Below are 25,775 nucleotides of genomic sequence, written 5' to 3'. Positions count from 1 at the left end.
CCAATATATGAAATTGTAATAATTAATAGTGAAAGAAGTGAGAAAAAAAAAATTCTAAAATAATGCAAAGAGAATTAATATGAAAATAGTTATAATTTTTAAATATTGATACAAATTAATTTAAAATAAGGCTGAATGATAAAAAAAATTTACATAATTAATTTAAATTAATTTAAAATTAAACTTAATTGTTATTATACATATACTTAAATTATTCTGTTACAGTGCTTTGAGATTGAGCTTAAATTTCTTATACTCCCTATGCAATAACCAAAATCAAACTTTTTTTTTAATAAACCAAAATCAAACTTTAACAAAGCTAATTAGCGTTCTTATAAAAATAAATAAATCATCTATATATTTCTTAAAAAAAATTATTATTTTAGATTTTTATATTCTGATGCACACTTCTAAATAAATTAACTTCATAGCCTAGTAGCCTGATTTAGCCTAGTAATTAGAGATATATTATTTTAGTTCGAATCTCTACTCTCCTAACTCCTAAAAAAAACCTCATGTTGAACTTTCCAAAAGAAGAAAAAATAATCATTTTCAATAAAGTTTGTTGAATGACATCTCAGTTAATAATAATGTCCTCAATTATTGTCGTGTTAAAGTCAAGACTCAAATACTTATCGTTGCTTCCTTGCAGCCACCACGTGCAAGTTGGCCACGCACAAGTTGGCTTCTTTATATGACAATCTCTATCGTTGATTCCCTCATCCATCACAGATTCACACTCCATCTTCATCCTCACAAAAAAATGGAACTTACAGGAACAAGCTTGGCTGCATTTTGGCCTTCTTCTATCCTTCATCTTCATGTGTTTTTCTTAATTTCTGTAACCATACTATGGTTCCAACCTGCTGATTGTCTCACCAAATTGGGAAATGAGACTGATAGGCTTTCTCTACTGGAATTCAAAGCCAAGATAAGCAATGATCCAAATGGATTCTTTAGCTTATGGAATGATTCTGTCCATTTCTGCAAATGGCAAGGAGTTACTTGTGGCCGCAAACATCAGAGAGTTAGGTCTCTAAGTCTCATCGGATTGAGCTTGTCAGGGACCATATCTCCTCATGCAGGGAATCTCACTTTCTTGAGGTACCTGGGTCTTGCTGACAACAAATTCCATGGAGAAATTCCTCAAGAAGTAGGTAAACTATTCCGGTTGAGAACTATCGAAATGCGGAATAACTCATTGAGTGGTGAAATTCCTGGCCACATCAGCAATTGCTCAGAGCTCAGGATTATAAGTTTGCTTTACAACAATTTAGCGGGAAAAATTCCTGCTGAGCTTGGCTCTTTAAAGAAGCTTGAGATTCTTTACGTTGGCAGCAATAATCTCTCAGGAGAGATCCCACATTCGCTCGGAAATCTTTCATCCCTCACTGATCTATATTTATCATACAATCATTTGCAGGGAAAGATTCCAACAGAATTGGGACACTTAACAAACTTAACTGCCCTTGCCGTCGGAGCTAATAATCTGAGTGGTACAATACCTCCTGCCCTTTACAATATCTCATCTATCACTACCTTTGAAACTACATACAATCAATTAAGTGGGAGTCTCCCAGCAAACATAGGCTTTACTCTTCCGAACCTGCAACAACTGTTCTTGGCTGAAAATGGATTTTTTGGAACTATTCCAGAATCATTGGCCAATGCTTCTCAGCTTCGGCTTATTGACATCTCTTTCAACAGGTTCACGGGGCAATTTCCAACCAATATGGGAAATCTCAAGGGTCTTCAAGGGCTTCATTTGGAGCTCAATTTCTTTGGCAGTAACACAAGTCAAGATTTGAGTTTTGTACCATCTCTGGCCAACTGCAGCAATCTGCAACAACTATACTTTGATGGAAACAATTTTGGTGGTGTATTACCTAGCTCCATTGGCAATCTGTCCAACCTTGTCCAACTGGGTCTAGGACGAAATCCAATATCTGGGACAATCCCAGAAGAGGTAGGGAATCTTGTCAATTTGTATCGACTAGACATGGATGGAAATCTTTTTTCTGGTAGTATCCCCATTTCTTTGGGAAAGCTAAAAAAGCTGGAAAGGCTAACCTTAAATGAAAATCTACTTTCTGGAGAAATCCCAGTGTTCCTAGGAAACATCACCAAGCTATATTGGCTTCAGTTAGAAGGAAACAAACTCCAAGGAAATATAACTCCAAGTCTTGGAAGCTGCCAAAATCTTCGTTTCCTAGATGTCTCAAGAAATAAACTCACGGGCATCATACCTAAACAAATCCTTGGCCTTTCTTCTCTATCAGAAACTCTTAACTTATCGCATAACTCATTGACAGGTCCCTTACCCTTAGAAGTTGGCAACTTGAGAAGTATTAGGGCATTAGATGTCTCAGAGAACAAACTCTATGGGGAAATTCCTAAGACAATAGGTGATTGTTCTAGGCTAGAAATCCTTAAAATGCAGGGTAACTTCCTGCAAGGACCCATTCCCTCATCTTTTGATTCTTTGAGAGGTCTCCAACGAATAGATCTATCCAGAAACAACTTGTCAGGAAATATTCCAAATGAGTTAGAGAAACTTATCTTCTTGCAATATTTGAATCTTTCTTTCAATAATTTTGAGGGTGAGGTACCAAAAACAGGAGTTTTCAGCAACGCAAGTTCATTTTCGCTTGTTGGAAATAGAAATATTTGTGGAGGTATCCCCGAATTGCAGCTACCAGCATGCATTGTCAATGAAGAAAAACACAGTAGACCTTCCACTGTCATAATCCTCACCACAACCATCAGTTCATTTCTTTTAGTCGTGATAGTGACCTCCTTATGTCTTTTCTATCGGCGAAAGTCAAGAAAGAGTCCAATTTTCTCACCCTTTACAGTGGATAAGGTTCCTCAAATTTCATTCAGGGAACTCTTGAAAGCAACTGGTGGATTCTCTTCAGAAAACTTAATTGGACAAGGCAGTTTTGGCTCGGTATATAAAGGAAGTCTTGATCTGCAGGGTGAATGTTTCGTTGCTGTAAAGGTACTCAACCTTCAGCAACATGGAGCTTCCAAGAGCTTCATTGCTGAGTGCAAAGCACTGAAAAACATCCGGCACCGGAATCTTGTTAAAATCTTGACGTACTGCTCCAGCATTGATTTTAAAGGAAATGATTTCAAAGCTCTAGTGTTTACATTCATGGAAAATGGCAGTTTGGAAATGTGGTTGCATCCAGAGGAAAATGGTTATAGTCAGATGAAGAGATTAAACTTTCTCCAAAGACTATGCATTGCCATGGATGTAGCTTCTGCATTGCATTATCTTCATAACCATTGTGAAACGCAAATCATTCATTGTGACTTGAAGCCAAGCAATATTCTCCTTGACAATGACATGACTGCTCATGTTAGTGACTTTGGATTAGCAAGGCTCATTTCTGAAAGCACCAGCAATCCTTCTCAAACCCAAAATTTCTCAACGGGGATAAAGGGAACAATTGGCTACATGGCTCCAGGTAATATTCTCCACACTACTTTCTCCTAGTTAAATTACTACATGAATCAGCATGGCGAGGCATATGCAGGATAAGGGGGAAAAACATTCTGTGACCCCTGCACTTTGCTTGCATTAAGCCCCTGATCTTTTGTTGCTCTACATTAAGCCCCCAAGCTTTTTTTAAAATTCATTGCAAATATTAAAGATGAATCCCAGCAGGTTCTTTTATAGATATATAGAATTGTAAAGTTATAGTCTTGATCACATTTTAATAGAATGGGAGATATATGAATTGCAGAATATGGAGTAGGCAGCAATGTGACAACTTATGGAGACGTGTATAGCTTTGGAATACTTTTGCTAGAGATGTTCACAGGAAGGAGACCAACTCATGATGTTTTTATAGATGGTTTAGATCTCCACAATTTTGTTAAGGCTAAGCTCCCAGGACAAGTCATGCAGGTTGTGGATCCCACTTTATTCACTCCAAGAGAAGTGGGGGCAGCAGAAAATATGGATGATGATGAAAGTATTGAAGAGAGTGTACAAGAGTGTGTTGTATCAGTCCTTCAAATTGGAGTTGCATGCTCCGCAAAAGTGCCACAAGATCGAATGAATATGAGGGATGTAACAAGCAAACTAAATGCCATCAAGGTTTCTTTCACAGGGTCCAGGGACTAGGTTAATAAGGATTTGATATATTTCAGAAGCACAGCTTTCAGAAAAATGAGTTATAGAGACTCAGAAAGTAGCCTTTTTTCTAGTTCACAAAAAAATAATTCAAGCTTTTTCCTTTTTTTTTTCATAATTGTTCATCTCATTTGTGAACTTTCGCATTGACACTCTAATTATTCTTCTCTTTTAAACTCAAGCTCAGAAATGGGAATGCTTGATTTGATTAATACAACAGCCATCAGGAACTTGGGATAATGGAGTTGAACTTCATAATCTTTCTACACCCTGTTACATCTTATTTATGTGCTCCTCAAAGAATGTGATCAGTTAATCAATCAACTAATGACTAATAACTATACTAGCTCAGTGGTACTTGCATATATGTTAAACCAGGGAGACCTAAGTTGAACTCCCCATATATGCAATAAATAAAAAAATGAATAATGACAAATAACTATGCTAATTATTTATATAATTACCTAATGCCACTAAAGCTAGCATTAAGTGATCAAGTTTAATTAGCAGACACTAAGTGTATAATAGCACTTGTATAACAGAACATTATGCAGGTCTAAGAAACTATTTCAATGATTTAGGCATGGCTGATTTCATGGGAATTCAATCATTTCATTGTAAGATTTGAATGTTGAATCTGTTTCTTTATACTATACAATACTTTGAGCAAGTGGGCACATTATTGGAATGAATTAGATTTTGTAGCTACCTCTCTATCATATGGAGCAAGTTTTTGGTGAGTAGTGTGTAAATGATCTTTGATTATTGCAAAAGTATGCAGAGATGCCTTTCCTCTTCTTGTCACATATGACCATGCATCTTCCATACGCATGAATGCAACCCAGACAGGAACCAAAAAATTCATGATAGGAATGAAATTTAACAGTTATGCTAAACAGATCTAAATAACTTTCAAGCCCTATGTATGGTGGTTCGTGTCTTAAGAACAAGCGCGATTACTGTAACATCCTACACCTGGGACAATTCTCACATCCATGAGAAATAAAAAAAAGTTAATAGTTAATTTTAGCCCAAATATCAAATATAATTTGGATTAATCATTTTGGGCTCAATGGTTTATGGTCTGAAAGTTATTTAAGTCGATTAAAGTCGGAGCGTTGCAATTTGTACCAAAGCCATTATGGATCAGAAAATTTTGTGAAGCTAGTGGATTGTGAGGAAAATGCTACACATGGTACGAGACGAGGTGGAGTTGCTCAAGAAACTTGCCAACTACAATAGCTAAATGTCCAGTATTTGCTTAGCAATTATGCCCGACATTGCGCAGTAAATTTTGTACAACACCAGTATAAGTTGGATAGAGACTATTCAAAATTAAGTGTGAGAGAATGTAATATCCAAACTTGAGACAATGTATGAAATAGATAAATTAATGGGTTTATATAACCTTAGCCCAATTACTAAGTTATACTTCGGTTCTGAAAATTATTTGAATCAGGTGTTACCCCATTCAATTTGAAACAAATAATTTTCAATCTCAAATCGTTTTGCATAAAATCATTAATTGAAATTATTTTTAGTAGTTGGGTGTATAGAATATAAACACCAACAATTCCATTCCATCAACATGGGATATTACATAAACATTTTGTCAACATTTGCTCACAAATATTTGCATCGGATAAGAGACTTCTCTCCTAACTTTTTGTATTAGCCCATAAATTTACAATATTTATAGTAGTTTGTACCACTAGCCCTATGAATATGTGCCCTTTGCTTTTATAATAAATCTTATAAAATATTTTATTCAGATTATTTTTTTTTTAAATTATGTTATACTTTAAATTCATAAAAATTAATGTAAAATTTAAATCACTTTATAATAATTATGGTGAAAAATATATTATGATCTCCCTAAATTCTCTAAACTCCAATATCACTAGATTTTTCAAATCTCACACCACTACTATAAATAAAATTTATAATATTTATTCAATTTTTATATATTGAAAATTTTACAAAAATATTTAATTTAAATAAGGTCATAAATTCTTTACATTCACATTATAACTCTGGCTGACAAAATAATATCTTAATACAAGCCATATCATAAAAGTAAAAAATTCTCTCAGCTAATAATAATATCTTCCTTTGTGGCCGTCACAAAGTCAAAGTCAATACTCAAGTTTTTTACGTTAGCAACGTAGCATTAATTGCCCTTGCAGTAGTCACTGTCTTCTTGTAACAATCTTTATGGTTGCTCATCCACGGCGCCACCTTTCTCCATAGAGGTGCCGTGTGGGAAATTTTTGGATAATATATAAATAAGTGAAATTTATATATTTGGTAAGTAAATTATATTATATATTTTTTATTTTAAATATTTAATAAATTTAATTTAAATAGAAAAAATTTGTAAATAATACACTTAATTATTATATTAAATCACATATTTAAAGTAAATAAAGAAGAAGTTACTTATTTCAATGAAAAATTATATAAATTAATCAATTATATAATTTTTCATTAAATTTTATAATTTTTTAATTAAATTATAAAATAAAAATATTTTATTATCTTCTTATAAATAGGTAAAATCGTGCACTAAAATATTTTGTTTATTAAAATGTTTTTGTATTTATATTTTTTTATAATTAGATAAATAAAAATTCACTAATATCCTGATTTGTCTTCTTTATATTATTGAGGCACATATGTATTGTGCAATCTCAGTAATGTTAGTAACTCCATAAAGTGTATTTGAAGAGCGAACCCCAAGAATAAGTAATTTGTCTTTTTTTTTTTTTTTTTTTTCTTTCTCAAAAGTCCATTTCGTTTATAAATGTTCTTGTAGCTACTACCATGAGTTGGCTTCTTCTAACAATGGCTATTATTAATTCTCTTATCTATCACAGATTTTCATACCAAATTTTCATCCTCATAAAAGAAAAAAAAAATGGAACTTACAGGCACAATCTTAGCAGCACTATGGCTTTCTTCAATCCAGCATTTTCCTATGTTATTCTTAATTTCTGTAATTAATAAGTGCATAATTTATTAATTTTACTCTCATCATATTTAGTGTGTTTTTATGTTTAATTCAGTTGGTTAAAATATATTTATTATTTAGACATATTTTTAGATAGTTTTGGAATAATTGTATTAAATGAGAAATTTTCAACATTTGACACTTGCTATATTTTTTAGGTGTTTCTAAAGTTGTTGGTCTCCAAATTGAGTGCTGTTTAATCTATTGAAAAACTAAGATAAAGCACTTCAAATGATAAAGAGGGACCAAAACTCAAATCAGTCTCCAAGGTTGACAAAATGAGCTATGGATCTATTACAAAAGCCTAGACTTGATGTGTCACGACCAGTTTCGGTATTTATTTTGTATTTGAAATTTCAGATGTCCAAATGAAGCAAGCCCAAGCCTAATTGAACCTTAAGAGCCACCTCTACAACTTCTATGAAGGGCTGGACGCGAGATAAGGTCATTTTAATTGTAAAAAATGGCAATTAAGTCATCACTATGGGCCGGACCATCTGTTTGAATCAGTCCCGGTTTTTGAGCCATAACTTGGGCTATAGATCTCGGATTTGGGAAAATGAGTACCTGTTGGAAAGCTAAGAAATAGGGCTACAACTTTCCTGAAGAGAGCAGAGGCAGATTCGGAAAGAAAGTCGCTAAAAATCGGCCTTGATTTTAGAGACGTGAATGCAGGCTGAAAATCTGTCTTTTGAATTTCAAAACTTTTCCTAATTTGGTTCCTATCTTTGGGATTAGGTTTTTGATTATAAATACGTCTTTGGGCAGCAGCTAAGGGCATCCTAATTCAGACCTTCGTTCTCCATAGAAGACCTTCATTCTCCATTCTCTTTTTAGATTTCTTCTTTATTTTTCTTTATTTTTCTGTAAGCCATGAACATGAGTGGCTAAGTTTTTAATTCAGTTCAAGGGATTCAAGTTCTTATGTGTGATTTGTGAGACCAGATTCTTAATTTAATTTATATCTTTTTGAATATCTATTGTTTTCTGATTTAATTGTTTTGATCTGTTGAATGATTTGCTAAAAAGGTCTATTAGTTAATTATTTGATTTGATCAATTGCTAGTTCATCTTCATAATTCGTAATTATTGTGTAAGATTGAACATGAGTAGCAATTAGGTTTTATTGATTATGATCCAAGTTTTCGATAATAACCTAAGGAAACAATAGGGTGGATTAAATAATTTATACTTCATAAATTGTTGTTCAGCTTAACTACTTCCTTTTCTTAAAGCAATTATTAATTTGATGAGGATTGCTTAATACCAACACAGTTAATAATTAGAGTCAATAAGAGTGCTGGACTCAAATTGATGAGTATAGGGAAGTTAGGGGTTTACCTCGCTGTTTGGTAAATCTACGTTAAGTATTCAATAAGATATAATTGTATTTCTTTTGTCTATGATCGAATTAATGCATTGGAATGAGAATTACCTTGAACTGAAGTTTGTTTAATTTGAGAGTTTCTTATTTAATTTTAGATCTTAATTTTTTATTTTTGATTTTTTCTTTGGATTGCAAATTATCCCCCCCCCTCCCCTCCCCTCTCCCAACCTTTGTTTCTTTTTCCATTACACAAGTGTACGAAATTTAATAATTCAGTCTCTAGGGTTCGACCTGGACTTACCATTTATTGCAGAAATTATTTCACAACTGGTAATTTCACTTAATTAAGTTTCCGGTGGATTCGACAACCATCAAAAATTTTGGCGCCATTGCTGGGGACTAAAATTTATTTGATTTTGTGTTTTTTTTTTTGTTAGGGTAATTTGTTATTAATTTTGTGAAGTGTTGCTATTTTTAGGTTTTTGAAAAAAAAAATTACGGTGTTACTATTCATCGATAGATTTTTGGTTGAATTTGGAGGGCAGCCCATACCTATCTTGAAGGAAACGACGCTCTGATCAAGATAGGTCTGGGCCGATACCTATATGTTAAACCAGGGAGACCTAAGTTGAACTCCCTATATATGCAATAAATAAAAAAATGAATAATGACAAATAACTATGCTAATTATTTATAAAATTACCTAATGCCACTAAAGCTAGCATTAAGTGATCAAGTTTAATTAGCAGACACTAAGTGTATAATAACACTTGTATAACAGAACAATATGCAGGTCTAAGAAACTATTTCAATGATTTAGGCATGGCTGATTTCATGGGAATTCAATCATTTCATTGTAAGATTTGAATGTTGAATCTGTTTCTTTATACTATACAATACTTTGAGCAAGTGGGCACATTATTGGAATGAATTAGATTTTGTAGCTACCTCTCTATCATATGGAGCAAGTTTTTGGTGAGTAGTGTGTAAATGATCTTTGATTATTGCAAAAGTATGCAGAGATGCCTTTCCTCTTCTTGTCACATATGACCATGCATCTTCCATACGCATGAATGCAACCCAGACAGGAACCAAAAAATTCATGATAGGAATGAAATTTAACAGTTATGTACTGTAACATCCTACACCTGGGATAATTCCCACATCCATGAGAAATAAAAAAAAGTTAATAGTTAATTTTAGCCCAAATATCAAATATAATTTGGATTAATCATTTTGGGCTCAATGGTTTATGGTCTGAAAGTTATTAGAGTGGATTAAAGTAGGGGCGTTGCAATTTGTACCAAAGCCATTCTGGATCAGAAAATTTTGTGAAGCTAGTAGATTGTGAGGAAAATGCTACACATGGTAAGAGACGAGGTGGAGTTGCTCAAGACACTTGCCAACTACAATAGCTAAAGGTCCAGTCTTTGCTTAGCAATTATGCCCGACATTGCGCAACAAATTTTGCACAACACCAGTATAAGTTGGATAGAGACATTGCAAAATTAAGCGTTTTGCACAACACCAGTATAAGTTGGATAGAGACTATGCAAAATTAAGTGTGAGAGATTGTAATATCCAAACTTGAGACAATGTATGAAATAGATAAATTAATGGGTTTATATAACCTTAGCCCAATTACTAAGTTATACTTCGGTTTTAACTTTTCTGGACCCAAAAATTTAGGTTTTGAAAATTATTTGAATTAGGTGTTACCCCATTCAATTTGAAACAAATAATTTTCAATCTCAAATCATTTTGCATAAAATCATTAATTGAAATTATTTTTAGTAGTTGGGTGTAGAGAATATAAACACCAACAATTCCATTCCATCAACATGGGATATTACATAAACATTTTGTCAACATTTGCTCACAAATATTTGCATAGGATAAGAGACTTCTCTCCTAACTTTTTGTATTAGCCCATAAATTTACAATATTTATAGTAGTTTGTACCACTAGCCCTATGAATATGTGCCCTTCGCTTCTATAATAAATCTTATAAAATATTTTATTCAGATCATTTTTTTTAAATTATGTTATAATTTAAATTCATAAAAAATAATATAAAATTTAATTCACTTTATAATAATTATGATGAAAAATATATTATGATCTCCCTAAATTCTCTAAACTCCAATCTCATTAGGTTTTTCAAATCTCACACCACTACTGCAAATAAAATTTATAATATTTATTCGATTTTTATATATTAAAAATTTTACAAAAATATTTAATTTAAATAAGGTCATAAATTCTTCATATTCACATTATAACTCTGGCTGACAAAATAATATCCTAATACAAGCCATATCATAAAAGTAAAAATTCTCTTAGCTAATAATAATATCTTCCTTTGTGGCCGTCACAAAGTCAAAGTCAATACTCAAGTCTTTTACGTAGCCGCGTAGCATTAACTGCCCTTGCAGTAGTCATTGTCTTCTTGTAACAATCTTTATGGTTGCTCATCCACCGCGCTGCCTTTCACCTTAGAGGCGCTGTGTGGGAAATTTTTGAATAATATATAAATAAGTGAAATTTATTTATTTGATAGGTAAATTATATTATATATTTTTTATTTTAAATATTTAATAAATTTAATTTAAATAAAAAAATTTATAAATAATACACTTAATTATTATATTAAATCACATATTTAAAGTAAATAAAGAAAAAGTTACTTATTTCAATGAAAAATTATATAAATTAATCAATTATATAGTTTTTCATTAAATTCTATAATTTTTTTATTAAATTATAAAATTAAATATATTTTATTATCTTCTTATAAATAAGTAAAATCGTGCACTAAAATATTTTGTTTATTAAAATGTTTTTGTATTTATATTTTTTATAATTAGATAAATAAAAATTCACTAATATCCTGATTTGTCTTCTTTACGTTTTGAGGCACACATGTATTGTGCAATCTCAGTAATGTTAGTAACTCCATAAAGTGTATTTGAAGAGCGAACCCCAAGAATAAGTAATTTGTCTTTTTTTTTTTTTTTTCTCTTTCTCAAAAGTCCTTTTCGTTTATAAATGTTCTTGTAGCTACCACCATGAGTTGGCTTCTTATAACAATGGCTATTATTAATTCTCTTATCTATCACAGATTTTCATACCACATTTTCATCCTCATAAAAGAAAAAAAAAATATGGAACTTACAGGCACAAGCTTAGCAGCAGTATGGCTTTCTTCAACCCAGCATTTTCCTGTGTTATTCTTAATTTCTGTAATCATGCTATGCTTCCAACCTGCTGTTTGTATCACTAAATTGGGAAATGAGACTGATAGGCTTGCTCTTTTGGAATTCAAAGCCAAGATAAGCAATGATCCAAATGGCCTCTTCAGCTCATGGAATGACTCTGTCCACTTCTGCAAATGGCAAGGTGTTACTTGTGGCCCCAAACATCAGAGAGTTACGTCTCTAAATCTGCAGGGGTTTAGCTTGTCAGGGAACATATCTCCACATGCAGGGAATCTCACCTTCTTAAGGTTTCTCAGCCTTGGAGACAACAGATTCCATGGAGAAATTCCTCGAGAAGTTGGTCACCTCTTCAGATTGAGATTTCTTAACCTGACGAATAACCAGTTGAGTGGTGAAATTCCAGGTGGCATCAGCAATTGCTCGGAGCTCAGGGTTGTAAGTTTGATGAATAACAACTTAGTGGGAAAAATCCCAGCAGTGCTAGGCTCTTTAAAGAAGCTTGAGATTCTTTCCTTTCGCAAAAATAGTCTCACAGGAGAGATCCCGTATTCGTTTGGAAATCTTTCATCCCTCCAACAGATTCTCCTAACTTATAATAATTTGCAGGGAAAGATTCCAACTGAATTGGGACACTTAACAAGCTTAACTTTATTTGCTCTCGGAGTTAATAATCTGAGTGGTCCAATACCTCCTGCCCTTTACAATATCTCATCTATCACTACCATTGAAACTACATATAATCAATTAAGTGGGAGTCTCCCAGCAAACATAGGCCTTACTCTTCCTAACCTGCAACAACTGCTCTTGGCCGAAAATGGATTTTATGGAACTATTCCAGAATCATTGGCCAACGCTTCTCAGCTTTGGTTTATTGACATGTCTACCAACAGTTTCACGGGACCAATTCCGATTAATCTGGGAAATCTCAAGGGTCTTGAACAGCTTCACGTGGAGTTCAATTTCTTCGGCAGCAACACGAGTCAAGATTTGAGTTTTTTACCATCTCTGGCCAACTGCAGCGGTCTACAACAGCTATATTTTGATGGAAACAATATTGGTGGTATAATATCTAGCTCCATTGGCAATCTCTCTACCCTTGTTCAACTAGGCCTAGGACGAAATCCAATATCAGGAACAATCCCAGAAGAGGTAGGGAATCTTGTGAATTTGTTTCGATTAGATATGGATGGAAACCTTTTGGCAGGTAGCATTCCCATTTCTCTTGGAAAGATTCAAAAGCTGGAAAGGCTAACCTTAAATGACAATCTACTTTCTGGAAAAATCCCAGTATCCCTGGGTAACATCACCAAAATGTATTGGCTTAATTTAGCAGGAAACAAATTAGATGGAAATATAACCCCAAGTCTTGGAAGCTGCAAAAATCTTCGTTTCCTGGATGCATCAAGAAATAAACTCACGGACATCATACCCAAACAAATCTTTGGCCTTTCTTCTCTATCAGAAACTCTTAACCTATCACAGAACTCATTGACAGGTCCCTTACCCTTAGAAGTTGGCAACTTGAAAAGTATCAATGCATTAGATGTCTCAGAGAACAAATTCTATGGGGAAATTCCTCGGACAATAGGTGATTGTTCTAGGCTAGAAATCCTTAACATGCAGGGTAACTTCCTGCAAGGACCCATTCCCTCATCTTTTACTTCTTTGAGAGGTCTCCAACGAATAGATCTGTCCAGAAACAACTTGTCAGGAAATATTCCTAGTGAGTTAGAGAAGCTTATCTTCTTGCTATATTTGAATCTTTCAAACAATAATTTTGAGGGTGAGGTACCAAAAATGGGAGTTTTCAGCAACGCAAGTGCATTTTCAATCATTGGAAATAGGAATCTTTGTGGAGGTATCCCTGAATTGCAGCTGCCAGCATGCCCTGTCAAAGAAGAAAAACACAGAAGGCCTTCCATTGTCATAATCCTCACCACAATCATCAGTTCATTTCTCCTTCTCATGATATGGACGTCCTTGTGTTTTTTCTACAGGCGAAAGTGGAAAAAAAGTCCAATTTTATTACCTTTTACAGTGGATACGCTTCCTCAAATTTCATTCAAGGAACTCTTAGAAGCAACTGGCGGATTCTCTTCAGAAAACTTAATTGGACAAGGAAGTTTTGGCTCAGTATATAAAGGAAGTCTTGATCACCAGGGGAAATGTTTTGTTGCGGTAAAGGTGCTCAACCTTCAGCAACATGGAGCTTCCAAGAGTTTCACTGCCGAGTGCAAAGCATTGAAAAACATCCGGCACAGGAATCTTGTTAAAATCTTGACGTACTGCTCCAGCATTGATTTTAAAGGCAATGATTTCAAAGCTCTAGTGTTTACATTCATGGAAAATGGTAGTTTGGAAATGTGGTTGCATCCAGAGGAAAATGGTTATAGTCAGACAAGGAAATTAAACTTTCTTCAAAGACTATGCATTGCCATTGATGTGGCTTCTGCCTTGCATTATCTTCATGACCATTGTGAAACACCAATCGTTCATTGTGACTTGAAGCCCAGTAATATTCTTCTTGACAGTGACACGACTGCTCATGTTGGTGACTTTGGATTGGCGAGGCTCCTTTCTCAAAGCAACAAAAATCCTTCTCAAAGCCAAAGTTTCTCAACTGGGATAAAGGGAACAATTGGCTACATGGCACCAGGTAACGCTTGCCAAACTTCTTTGTTAAATTACTACATTTATCAGCATGACATATGCAGGATTAAGCCCCTGAACTTTCATTGCTTTACATAAAGCCCTCAAGCTTTTATTCAAATTCGCACAAAATATTTAAGATGGATCCCAGATTCTTTTACAGATAGAATTGTAACTGTATAGTCTTGATCATATTTTAATAGAATTGGAGATGTATGAAATGCAGAATATGGAGTAGGCAGCAGTGTAACAACTTACGGAGATGTGTATAGCTTTGGAATCCTCTTGCTAGAGATGCTCACAGGAAAGAGACCAACTCATGATATGTTTACAAATGGCTTAGATCTCCACAACTTTGTTAAGGCTAAGGTCCCAGGACAAGTCATGCAGGTTGTGGATCCCACGTTATTCACTCCAGGAAAATTGGGGGCAGCTACAGCAGCAGAAAATATGGATGATGATGAAAGTATTGAAGATGGTATACAAGAATGTATTGTATCAGTCCTTCAAATTGGACTCGCATGCTCTGCAGAAGTGCCAAAAGAGCGAATGAATATGAAAGACGTAACAAGCAAACTAAATGCCATCAAGGATGCTTTCCTTCATAGAGACCACAAACAAGTTTAGTATGGATTTGATATATTGCAGAAGCACAGCTTCTGCAATGAGATGTAGAGACTCAGAAAATAGCAGTTTTTCCATTTCACCGAAAAATAATTAAAGAATGCTTAACTTCATAATCTTTCTACACCCTATTACTTCTTATTTATATGATTCTCAAAGAATTTTGCTAGTTAATCAACCAACTAATGACTACTAACTATGCTAATTAAATATAATTACCTAATGCCACTATGGCCAGCATTAAGTCAAGTTACTATAGCAGGCACTATGTGTATAATAGCTCTTCTATAACAGAACATTATGCAGTTCTACGAAATGACTTCTACAGATATATACCACACTTCTCACCCATAATTCAGCACAAAAAATTTCATCTGCTCATCATAATATCTCCATCCAATAGAAATGGAAATTCAGTTCAAAGAAAAAGAGAAATACAATTTATAACCAAATCTTTTTGCAATTCCAAAATGCACACGTTCTAATGATGGACAAATAGGAAATTATTAGGCCTAATGACAAGCAAAATAAAAAAATAATTAATGAACATAATAGTGGCATATAAAAAGCTACGGTTACAAGCATATAATCATGAATACCAAACAAATTACTATGGGAAAAATAATCTCAATTGAAGAGAAAAAGCCTATATATAAATCTAAAACCATTATAAACATCCCTCATCACATCTCGAAAGTTATAGCCAAAATGTATTCAGAGACGATGAACAAGATTTTCCATAAATATAAACAAGATATGTTATTAAAATTTAACATATTTTTTCTACATTTTTTTTAATATTTTTATTCCACTTTTCAGATATTATATCCTTATTATTTGTTATAGTTATATATAATTACATAATGCCACTATAGTCAGCATTAAGTCAAGTAATTAATTAATTATAGCACACACCAAGTGTATAATAGCACTTGTATAATAGAACATTATACAGGTATAAGAAATTAATTCTATAGATATATAACCCACTTCTCACGCTTAATTCAGCACAAGAAATTTCATTTTGTTTATCATAATACATCAAACTCAATTCAACTAAGCCTTTATCCAAAAAATTTGGAGTCGGTTATATAGATTTTCTTTCTCCACTCTAAATAATTTTGGGTTAAATCCTCGGAAATGTGTAATGCTTCTAGGTCATACTGTGCTACTCTCCTCCAAGTTAGTTTAGGTCTACCCCTTCTTTTCTTTCTATCCTCTAATCTAATGTGCTCTACTTGTCTAACTGGAGCCTTCATATGTCTGCACTTCACATGACCAAGCCACATCAATCTCCCTTCTCTCAACTTATCCTCAATTGGCACCACTCTTATCTTTTCTCAAATACTTTCATTATGGGCTTTATCTAGTCTAGTATGACCACTCATCCACCTTAGCATTCTCATCTCCGCAACTCTCATCTTAGACATATATGACTCGTTCAGTGCCCAACACTCACTACCATATAATATGGCCGGCCGTATGGCTGTACAATAAAATTTTTCTTCCAACTTATTGAGAATCTTGCGATCACATAAAACTCCCGTGGCACGTCTCCACTTCAACCATCCGGCTTTAATCCTATGACTAACATCCTCATTGAAGGATTGAGCAGAGATATTTAAAGTGATTACTTTGGACAGTACCACTCCATCCAAGCTAACTCCTTCCCTATCATCAGTTCGGCTTTCATTGAACTTGCAATGCATGTATTATGTTTTCGTTCTACCTAACTTAAAGCCCTTTGACTCTAGGGTACTTCTCCAAAGCTCTAGTTTTCTATTAACTTATTCTCGCATCTCATTTATCATAATATATCCATCCAATAGAAATGGAATTTCAGTAAAAGAGAGAGAGAGAGAGGGAGAGAGAAACATAATTTACAACCAAATCTGTTGGGAATTCCAAAGTAAATGTTTTAATAGTGAAGGTGGGTTTTTTCTTTTCATTTAATTTTACAGGAACGCCCTAGTTAATCAACAAACTGATAAGAGCACTAATTCTGGCCCTGGTTCATATGTCAAGACTAATTTCATTATAGCCTATAATCATTATATCTTGCACTAACCGCATTTTACCTTGTATGAAAGATAATGCACCGATGGATCATTAACAAATGTTTACCATTGCTCATTCAGACATATAAAACACTGCTTACCCATAATACTTGACATTTCATCCGTGCACAATCAATCCAATAGAAATGGAACTTCCCACCATACATTTAGCAAACCTTTGGCCTTCAATTCTTCATGTTCATTTCAGTTTCTTGATCTCTATTAGCATACAATTGTTGCAACCTGCCAATTCTCTCAGTAAAATGGGAAATGAGACTGACATACTTGCACTTCTGCAGTTCAAAGCCAAGATTGGCAATGATCCATATGCAATCTTGAGCTCCTGGAACGACTCTGTCAACTTCTGCTCATGGCGAGGGGTTGCTTGTGGTCACAAACATCAGAGATTTGTGTCACTAAATATGCAGGGGCTTAGTTTGTCTGGGACCATATCTCCATATATGGGAAATATCACTTTCTTAAGGTGCCTCAACCTCGTTGACAGCAAGTTCTATGGTGAAATTCCCCCGGAAGTTGGTCGCCTATTCAGATTGAGAATTATTGACCTGTCAAACAACACACTAGGCGGAGAAATTCCACTCAAAATCACCTACTCCTCAGAGCTCAAGGTTTTGAATTTAACAAGAAACAGGCTGGAGGGAAAAATTCCTGCTGAGCTGGGCTCTTTAAAGAAGCTTGTAACACTTAGGCTTGGAACAAATTATCTCACAGGAGAGATCCCACAATCCCTTGGAAACCTTTCCTCTCTCAAGGTCTTTTCTGTAGGCTTTAATAATCTGCATGGAAATATTCCAAGCGAATTGGGACAATTAACAAGTTTAACCATCTTTGTGATCAACTTCAACAATCTAAGTGGTACAATCCCTCCCACCCTTTATAATAACTCATCTATCAGTCTCTTTTATACTTCGTCAAACCAACTGAGTGGTAGTCTCCCAGTGAACCTAGGCCTCACTCTTCATAACCTGCAACAACTTACCATGGGTGGCAACCAGTTTCATGGAAGCGCTCCTGTTTCATTGGCCAACGCTTCTCAGCTTCAAGATCTAGACATCTCTCTCAACTTTCTCACAGGACAAGTTCCTACCAATCTGGGAAATTTGAATGATCTTCAGCGGTTTAGTTTGGGGCACAACTTTCTGGGAAATAGCACGAGTCAAGATTTTAATTTCATAACATCTTTGTCAAACTGCAGCAATCTAAAAATTCTATTTTTTAGTGCAAATAATTTTGTTAGCTTGTTACCTACCTCTATAGCCAATTTGTCTACACTTTATGTATTAGGCATGGGAAGGAATCATTTATCAGGTAAAATCCTAATAGGGGTTGAGAATCTTGTCAATTTGTACGAATTAGCCATGGAGATAAACCTTTTTCTGGTGTTATTCCTTTTTCTTTTGGGAAGCTTGGAAAGCTGCAGTTATTGGATTTAGGAGGAAACCTACTGTCTGGTGAAATCCCAACATCCCTAGGTAATATCACCCAGCTATATCAGCTTCATTTAGATGAAAACAAATTAGAAGGAAAAATACCTTCTAGTATTGGGAACATCCAATTCCTGAAACGGTTGGATATTTCACAAAATAAGCTGATTGGTATCATACCCCAACAGATCTTTGGTCTCTTCTCTCCATCAGAACTTCTCGACTTATCACAGTACTCATTGACAGGTTCCTTGCCCGCCCAAGTTGGCGTCCTGAAAAATATTCATGCATTAGATGTTTCAGAGAACAAGTTATCTGGCAAAATTCCTGAGACAATAGGTGATTGTTTGAGTTGAGAAATCCTTAATTTGCAGAGTAACTCTCTTCAAGGACCTATTCCTTCATCTTTTGCTTCCTTGAGAGGTCTCCAACACTTAGACCTGTCAAGAAACAACTTGTCAGGAAAGATTCCAGAAGATCTGGAGAGCCTTTCAGTTTTATAATATTTCAATCTCTCTTTCAACAACTTTGAAGGTGAAGTGCCAAAAAAAGGAGGTTTTGGAAATGCAATGGCATTTTCAGTTGTTGGAAACAGTAAGCTTTGTGGGGGGATCCCTGAACTGCAGCTGCCACCATGTCCTATCCAAAAAAAGAAACAGAAAAAGACTTCCACAATCATAATCCTTGTCACAACCGTCAGTTCAATTGTGTTCTTCATGACAATAACCTGCCTCTGTGTTTTCTATCCGTGAAAGTCGAGAAAGAATCCTCCTTCCATGCCTTTTATTGCAGATAAGCTGTTTCAAATTTCATACAAGGAACTCTTCCAAGCAACTGCAGGATTCTCTCCAGAAAACTTAATTGGACAAGGTAGTTTTGGCTCAGTCTATAGAGGAAGTTTACTTCAGCATGGAGACAAGTTAGTTGCTATAAAGGTTCTCAATCTTCAACAACATGGAGCTTCCAAGAGCTTCTTCGACATCGAAATCTGGTAAAGATCTTGACATGCTGCTCTAGTATTGATTTCAAAGGCAATGATTTCAAAGCTCTAGTGTTTGATTTCATAGAAAATGGAAGTTTGGAAATGTGGTTGCATCCAGAAGAAAGTGGTATTGATCATTCACGGACTCTGAATCTTCTCCAACGACTTCATATTGCAATTAATGTGGCTTCTGCACTGAATTATCTTCATGAACATTGTGAAGTGCCAATCATTCATTGTGACTTAAAACCAAGTAATATTCTTCTTGATAGTGGCATGACAGCTCATGTTGGTGATTTTGGATTAGCAAGGTTCCTTACCAAAACAACCAGCTGCTCTTCTGAAGGCCAAACTAGTTCCATTGGGATGAAAGGAACAATTGGGTACATGGCTCCTGGTAAAATTTTGCATTCTTTTTTATCCAATTACCACCAATTGGCAAGACACACAAAGACGCACACACACACATGGGAAAAATATGTCAAAGTAACTGTTGTTTTTTGATTTGATGCATCCGTGAAATGAAAATATCCAACATGTAATTGAGATTATATTGACACACAAACAATCCTGAAGGAAAAAAAAAATGATCAATTGCAAAATATATATATATGGGTGTATGTTGCATAACCTCAAATCAAATTTAAGTATGTATTACTGTTAAAACATCATAGAAAGAAATGCAGCATTCTGTCAAATGAAATTACTCCCAAGACTTAAATATTTCTTAATAAAGGGCTAGTTCATTTACGACACATTAAAAATAAGAGTTAAATTAGATATTCTCGCTTAATTTAATAAGACATAAAATAACTCGTTTATTTAATATAATTATTTTTTAGAGATAATTATGATATTGATAAGAACTCATATTTTATTTTAGTATCAAGTATGCTATAAAAATTTAAAAATATATATATATATATATATTGTAGGATATTAAATGTAAAATTGTATTTTTATTATATAAAATGCATCACAATAGTTTTAAATATATTAAAACAAAATAGTTTAATCTATTCGTCCATTATATGCCTTATCGGATTACGTAAATTCCTAATTAAATTCTTATTTTTAGTATGTTATAAATGGATTGAGCCGTTTGTAATTTAAACCTATTTATATTAAAATCAAAATTGTTTCACTATGTACTAAGTCATGTCAAAATTTGCCACCTTTATTCACAAATATTATTTTAGTTTTTTTTTTTGTAATTAATTTTTAAAATTTAATTTTAATTGTAAATTTGTAGTGAAATATCTGAAATTCAATTAAATATAAAATATGTTTTAAATTTATAAAAAAATAAATGTATATGAATAATTCCTCAAACATATATCTAGAATTTCCAAGCAGTAGGTGCAATTGACCAATGCTATTACTTTGTAACACCAAGCAAAATGGCCTTTTCCAATTTATTAAAATAATTTATTGTAGTATATTGGCGTTTTCTTAACAACTTATTTATGGTAAATTATTTTAATAATTAACCCCTCAAGTGGCTGGTCTTCCTTTACTATGCAGACATTGGTCGCATTGTTCCTTTCAGCGCTATTGACAAGAAGTATAATAACTTTTTAATTTTTATTATTTTATTTGTTTTTATTTATGTGTTTTTTTATTGTTGTCTTTGTTTGATTATTCGTTTTTTGTTGAGCAGAGATTTTTTTTTTTTTTTTTTTTTTTTTTTTTTTTTTTTTTTATGATGGAAATTGCAATTCCACGTTCTAATTCCAATCTACCGTCAATGAAACTGGAATACTTCCATAGAATTGGTTGATGGAAAGACTAATATATATACTACAAAAGAATACTGGTTCACCTAGTAAGCACATGAATTTGCACAAACCCAATAGAAATGGAACTTCGAATTACAAGCTTAACGACCCTTTGGCCTTCAATCCATCATTTTCAGGTCATTTTGTTATTCTGTACCAGTTTACTATGCTTGCAACCACCTACCGATTGTCTCAGGAATTTGGGAAATGAAACTGATCGACTTGCACTCCTGGAATTCAAATCCAAGATAGGCAATGATCCACATGTCTTCTTCAGCTCCTGGAATGATTCTGTCAACTTCTGCAAATGGCAGGGGATTACTTGTGGCCGAAAACACCACAGAGTTGCATCTCTAAACCTGTACGGGCTAAGCTTGTCTGGAACCATTTCTCCGTTTATAGGGAACCTCACATTCTTAAGGTTCCTCAATCTTCGCAACAACAGCTTCCACGGTGAAATTCCTCAAGAAGTTGGCAGCTTGTCCCGACTGAGACACCTCAACCTGACAGATAACAGATTGGGAGGTGAAATTCCACTCAACATCACCTACTGCTCAGAGCTCCGAATCCTTATATTGGCTAGAAATAGATTTGTGGGTAAAATTCTCAATGAACTTGGCTCTTTAAAAAAGCTTGTGTCACTTGACCTCTACGGAAATAATCTCACAGGAGAGATCCCACATTCATTTGGAAACCTTTCGTCCTTCAAACATTTATCTGTAGTTGTCAATAATTTGGCTGGAAATATTCCAAACAAGTTGGAGCAATTGACAGGCTTAACTTTCGTCTCGGTTGGAGTAAATAATCTGATAGGCACAATCCCTGGCGCCCTATACAATATCTCATCTATCAATGTCTTTTCGGAGCCAGATAATCAGTTGAAAGGGAGTCTTTCAGCGAACATAGGCCTCACTCTTCGAAATCTGCAAGATTTCTACAGTGGTAGAAACCAATTTTATGGAACTATTCCAAGTTCATTCACCAATGCTTCTCAGCTTGAAATATTTGACATCTCTGCCAACTTTTTCACAGGACAAGTTCCAAACAGTTTAGGAGATTTAAGGATCTGCAGCAGGTGAATTTCGAAGTCAATTTTCTGGTAACACAAGTCAAGATTTGAGTTTTATAACATCTTTGTCAAATTGCAGCAATCTAGAAATTCTATCTTTTGCTAAAAATAATTTTGGCGGTGTATTACCTGCAGCCATAGCCAATTTGTCAACCAAACTGAGCCTATTAGGGGCCGGAGGCAATCGAATGTATGGAAGACTTCCATCGGAGGTTGGGAATCTTGTGAATTTGTATGCATTAGGCTTGGAGGAAAACCATTTTTCTGGTACCATACCAATTTCTTTTGGGAAGCTTAGAAAGTTACAAAAACTGCATTTGCATACAAACCTATTGTCTGGACAAATCCCGCCATCCTTAGGCAACCTCAGCCAGCTATATGAACTACATTTAGGTGAAAACAAATTACAAGGAAACATAACAAGTAGCATTGCAAACTGCCAAAACCTGCAACCTCTAGATATTGCAAACAATTTCCTTATTGGCTTCTTACCCCAGGAGATCACTGGTCTTTCCTCTTTATCAACAATTCTTAACTTATCACACAATACATTGACAGGTCCCCTACCCCGAGAAATCCATAAACTGAAAAATATTAATGCGCTAGATGTGTCACAAAACAAACTGTATGGGGAAATTCCTGAGACAATACGGGATTGCTTGATGCCAGAAAACCTTAACATGCAGGGCAACTTTCTCCAAGGATCAATTCCCTCATCCTTGGCTTCATTGAGAGGTCTCCAACATTTAGACCTATCAAGAAACAATTTGTCCGGAAACATTCTGAAGGAGCTACCGAAGCTCCCCTTTTTGCAATATGTGAATCTTTCCTTCAATAATCTTGAGGGTGAAGTGCCAAGAGAAGGAGTGTTCAGCAATATAACGGCAGTTTCACTTGTTGGAAAAAAAAAATCTTTGTGGAGGTATCTCGGAACTGCAGCTACCAGCATGCCCCATCAAGCGAAAGAAACACAAAAATTCTCCTCTTGCCATTATCCTTGCAACAGTTATCAGTTCAATTGTGCTTTTCATGGCGATAACATCTTTAAGGGTTTTCCGCTGGTGAAAATCAAGAAAGAATCCATCATCCAATCCTTTTTGTTTGGATAAGCTCCTTCGAATTTTCTATAAGGAGCTTCACCAAGCAACTCAGGGATTCTCTTCAGAAAACTTAATTGGACAAGGTAGTTTTCCTCTGTATATAGAGGAAGTCTTGATCTACATGGTGAAAGGATAGTTGCTGTGATGGTACTCAACCTTCGACAACGTGGAGCATCCAAGAGCTTCATTGCTGAATGCAGAGCATTGCGGAACATCAGGCACCAAAATCTGGTGAAGATCTTGACATACTGCTCAAGCATTGATTTTAAAGGCAATGACTTCAAAGCTCTAGTGCTTGATTTCATGGTGAACGGAAGTTTAGAAATGTGGTTGCATCCAAATGAAGATGGTAGTAGCCAGCCAAGGAATTTAAAACTTCTTCAAAGGCTTCGGGTTGCCACTGATTTGTCATCTGCTTTGCATTACCTTCATGACCTTTGTGAAACACCAATCATTCACTGCGACCTGAAGCCAAGCAATATTCTGCTTGACATGACATGACTGCTCATTTTGGTGATTTCGGATTAGCAAGGCTTCTTTCCAAAACCTCAAGCAACTCTTCTCAAGACCAAACAAGCTCTATTGGGATAAAGGGAATAATCGGCTATATGCCTCCAGGTAAAACCCCCTATGCTTTTATTTATCAAATATCCACAATGGTCAAGTATAAAATAAGAATGGAATTGGATATGTCTGCCTTGCAGGATATGGAATAGTTGGCGAGCCAACAACATATGGGGATGTGTATAGCTTTGGAATAATTTTGTTGGAGATATTCACAGGACGGAGACCAATTGATGAAGTGTTCAGAGATGGTTTGCTCCACAACTTTGTTAGGTCTAACTTCTAAGCTACCGGGACAAGTAATGCAGGTTCTCGATCCCAAGCTTATTGCAACAGGAGAAGTGGGAGTAGAAGAATTTGTTGAAGACAATGAGACTGATGATGATCAAACAGAAATCCAAGAAAATAATGTCAATATGGAAAATATGAAATTACAAGGAAGCAATGTGCAAAAATGTGCTGGATCAGTCCTCAAAATAGGACTCGCATGCTCGGCAGAACTATCAGGAGATCGAATGAATATGATCGATGCTACAAGAAAATTAAACATTATCACAGAGGCTTTCCTTCGTGCAAGGACTCATAGAGAACAACAAATTGTAAACCACTATTAGGTATGAGTTTTTTTTTTTTTTTTTAACACACATTCTGATTGATGAATCTTATATTATCTTCATATTTACTTAGCCCAAAGACTACTCTGATCATTTGGATATTGCAGGAATACGCTGTGGCATTCAGGCATCCAGGCCCCCACTAACCTGAGCTTTTGGATCTCACTCAATTTCAACAATAAATGTTCTATGAACATCAATCTTCAGCAGATAAACCTCAAGTTCTACCTCGTGAACTGTCTGCGAGGCTTTTCTAATCGCTTCTTTCAACTAAATTTAAAATCAGAATGTGCAAATCAACAACTGTCACCAAGTGTGTTATTTCTTTTGTTTGTGATTATGTTGTTGGTGAAGACAAAAATTTCATTCCCTTAGAAAAGGAAGTGAAAACAAATTTCTTATAAATGAATTACTAGCTTGACAGTAAGATTATTTCATCTCACATGGGATAATGTTGGAATGTGTTGTTTCACATCAGGTGGGAACGTGGCAAAGACATGGGCAAAACAATAGGGGCCCAGCTAAAATCAACGTTAGCCATTTTGACATAAAAGCCGGAGCCTAAAGAGAGTGTAAGCCCAATATCTCAAAAATGGGAGATTGACACCCAAGTTTACATTCTCTCAGGCTTATCCTTGAAAAAAAAGCTGCTAGAGCGGTCAAACGTTGATTCAAAGTTTTGGCGAAGTCAAATCGCAGGACTTCCCAAAGATTTTGATACAGTTTGATTTCAATTTGATATTTTTAAAACTTTGTATCTTTTTTTTTTTTTAATTCAGTTTTGCTTGGAATCAAACCAGCTAATATTGATCTAATTCAAAGATGTTTTGTTTCAATTTGATTTTAATTGGTCTCAATTTTGGATTGAATTGGTCCAATTCCGATTCTAAGCCAGTCTTTTGGCCAGGTCTAATGTTGAGAAAAATGGAAGACCTATGTTTATACTATGGGTGAGTATCAATAGATTCGGTTTGAAAAATCGAAAAATCAAATAAATCAAACTTTATAGTAGAAAACAATGAAATGAAGCAAATTAGGAAGAAAAAAAAAACTGAATTAAATCAATTCGATTCGATTTATTGATTTGGACTATATCTTGAGCTTATCTTAGACTCATTTCGAACGTAATCTTTTTTATATTTTATATTTTTAATTTTGATTTCAGATCTAATACTAATTAAGTAAAAAAAAAAT

General features: G+C 34.6%; 4 protein-coding genes and 1 pseudogene across 4 annotated transcripts; all 5 read left to right on the top strand.

The window, feature by feature from the left end:
• Positions 1-713: 713 nt before the first annotated feature.
• Positions 714-4,402, top strand: LOC110634883 (putative receptor-like protein kinase At3g47110). The gene is made up of 2 exons (XM_021784029.2): positions 714-3,473; positions 3,753-4,402. Exons 1-2 carry the CDS (start codon positions 764-766, stop codon positions 4,133-4,135), a joined length of 3,093 nt encoding a protein of 1,030 aa, XP_021639721.2. The 5' UTR covers positions 714-763; the 3' UTR covers positions 4,136-4,402.
• Positions 4,403-11,645: 7,243 nt separating this feature from the next.
• On the top strand, positions 11,646-15,027 carry LOC110633302 (putative receptor-like protein kinase At3g47110). Its single transcript, XM_058134744.1, has 2 exons — positions 11,646-14,355; positions 14,575-15,027. Exons 1-2 carry the CDS (start codon positions 11,646-11,648, stop codon positions 14,973-14,975), a joined length of 3,111 nt encoding a protein of 1,036 aa, XP_057990727.1. The 3' UTR covers positions 14,976-15,027.
• Positions 15,028-17,292: 2,265 nt separating this feature from the next.
• Positions 17,293-19,960, top strand: LOC110633301 (probable LRR receptor-like serine/threonine-protein kinase At3g47570; annotated as a pseudogene).
• Positions 19,961-21,314: 1,354 nt separating this feature from the next.
• On the top strand, positions 21,315-23,904 carry LOC131173090 (putative receptor-like protein kinase At3g47110). The gene is made up of 3 exons (XM_058134743.1): positions 21,315-22,309; positions 22,383-23,402; positions 23,508-23,904. The coding sequence occupies exons 1-3, from the start codon at positions 21,315-21,317 to the stop codon at positions 23,902-23,904; spliced, it is 2,412 nt and encodes an 803-aa protein (XP_057990726.1).
• On the top strand, positions 23,901-24,732 carry LOC131169173 (putative receptor-like protein kinase At3g47110). The gene is made up of 4 exons (XM_058134742.1): positions 23,901-24,021; positions 24,108-24,218; positions 24,304-24,566; positions 24,655-24,732. The coding sequence occupies exons 1-4, from the start codon at positions 23,901-23,903 to the stop codon at positions 24,730-24,732; spliced, it is 573 nt and encodes a 190-aa protein (XP_057990725.1).
• The last annotated feature ends 1,043 nt before the right edge of the window (positions 24,733-25,775 follow it).

Source organism: Hevea brasiliensis, chromosome 14, assembly GCF_030052815.1.
Source record: "Hevea brasiliensis isolate MT/VB/25A 57/8 chromosome 14, ASM3005281v1, whole genome shotgun sequence".
NCBI lineage: Eukaryota > Viridiplantae > Streptophyta > Magnoliopsida > Malpighiales > Euphorbiaceae > Hevea > Hevea brasiliensis.
This window is presented reverse-complemented; position numbering and strand designations above follow the sequence as displayed.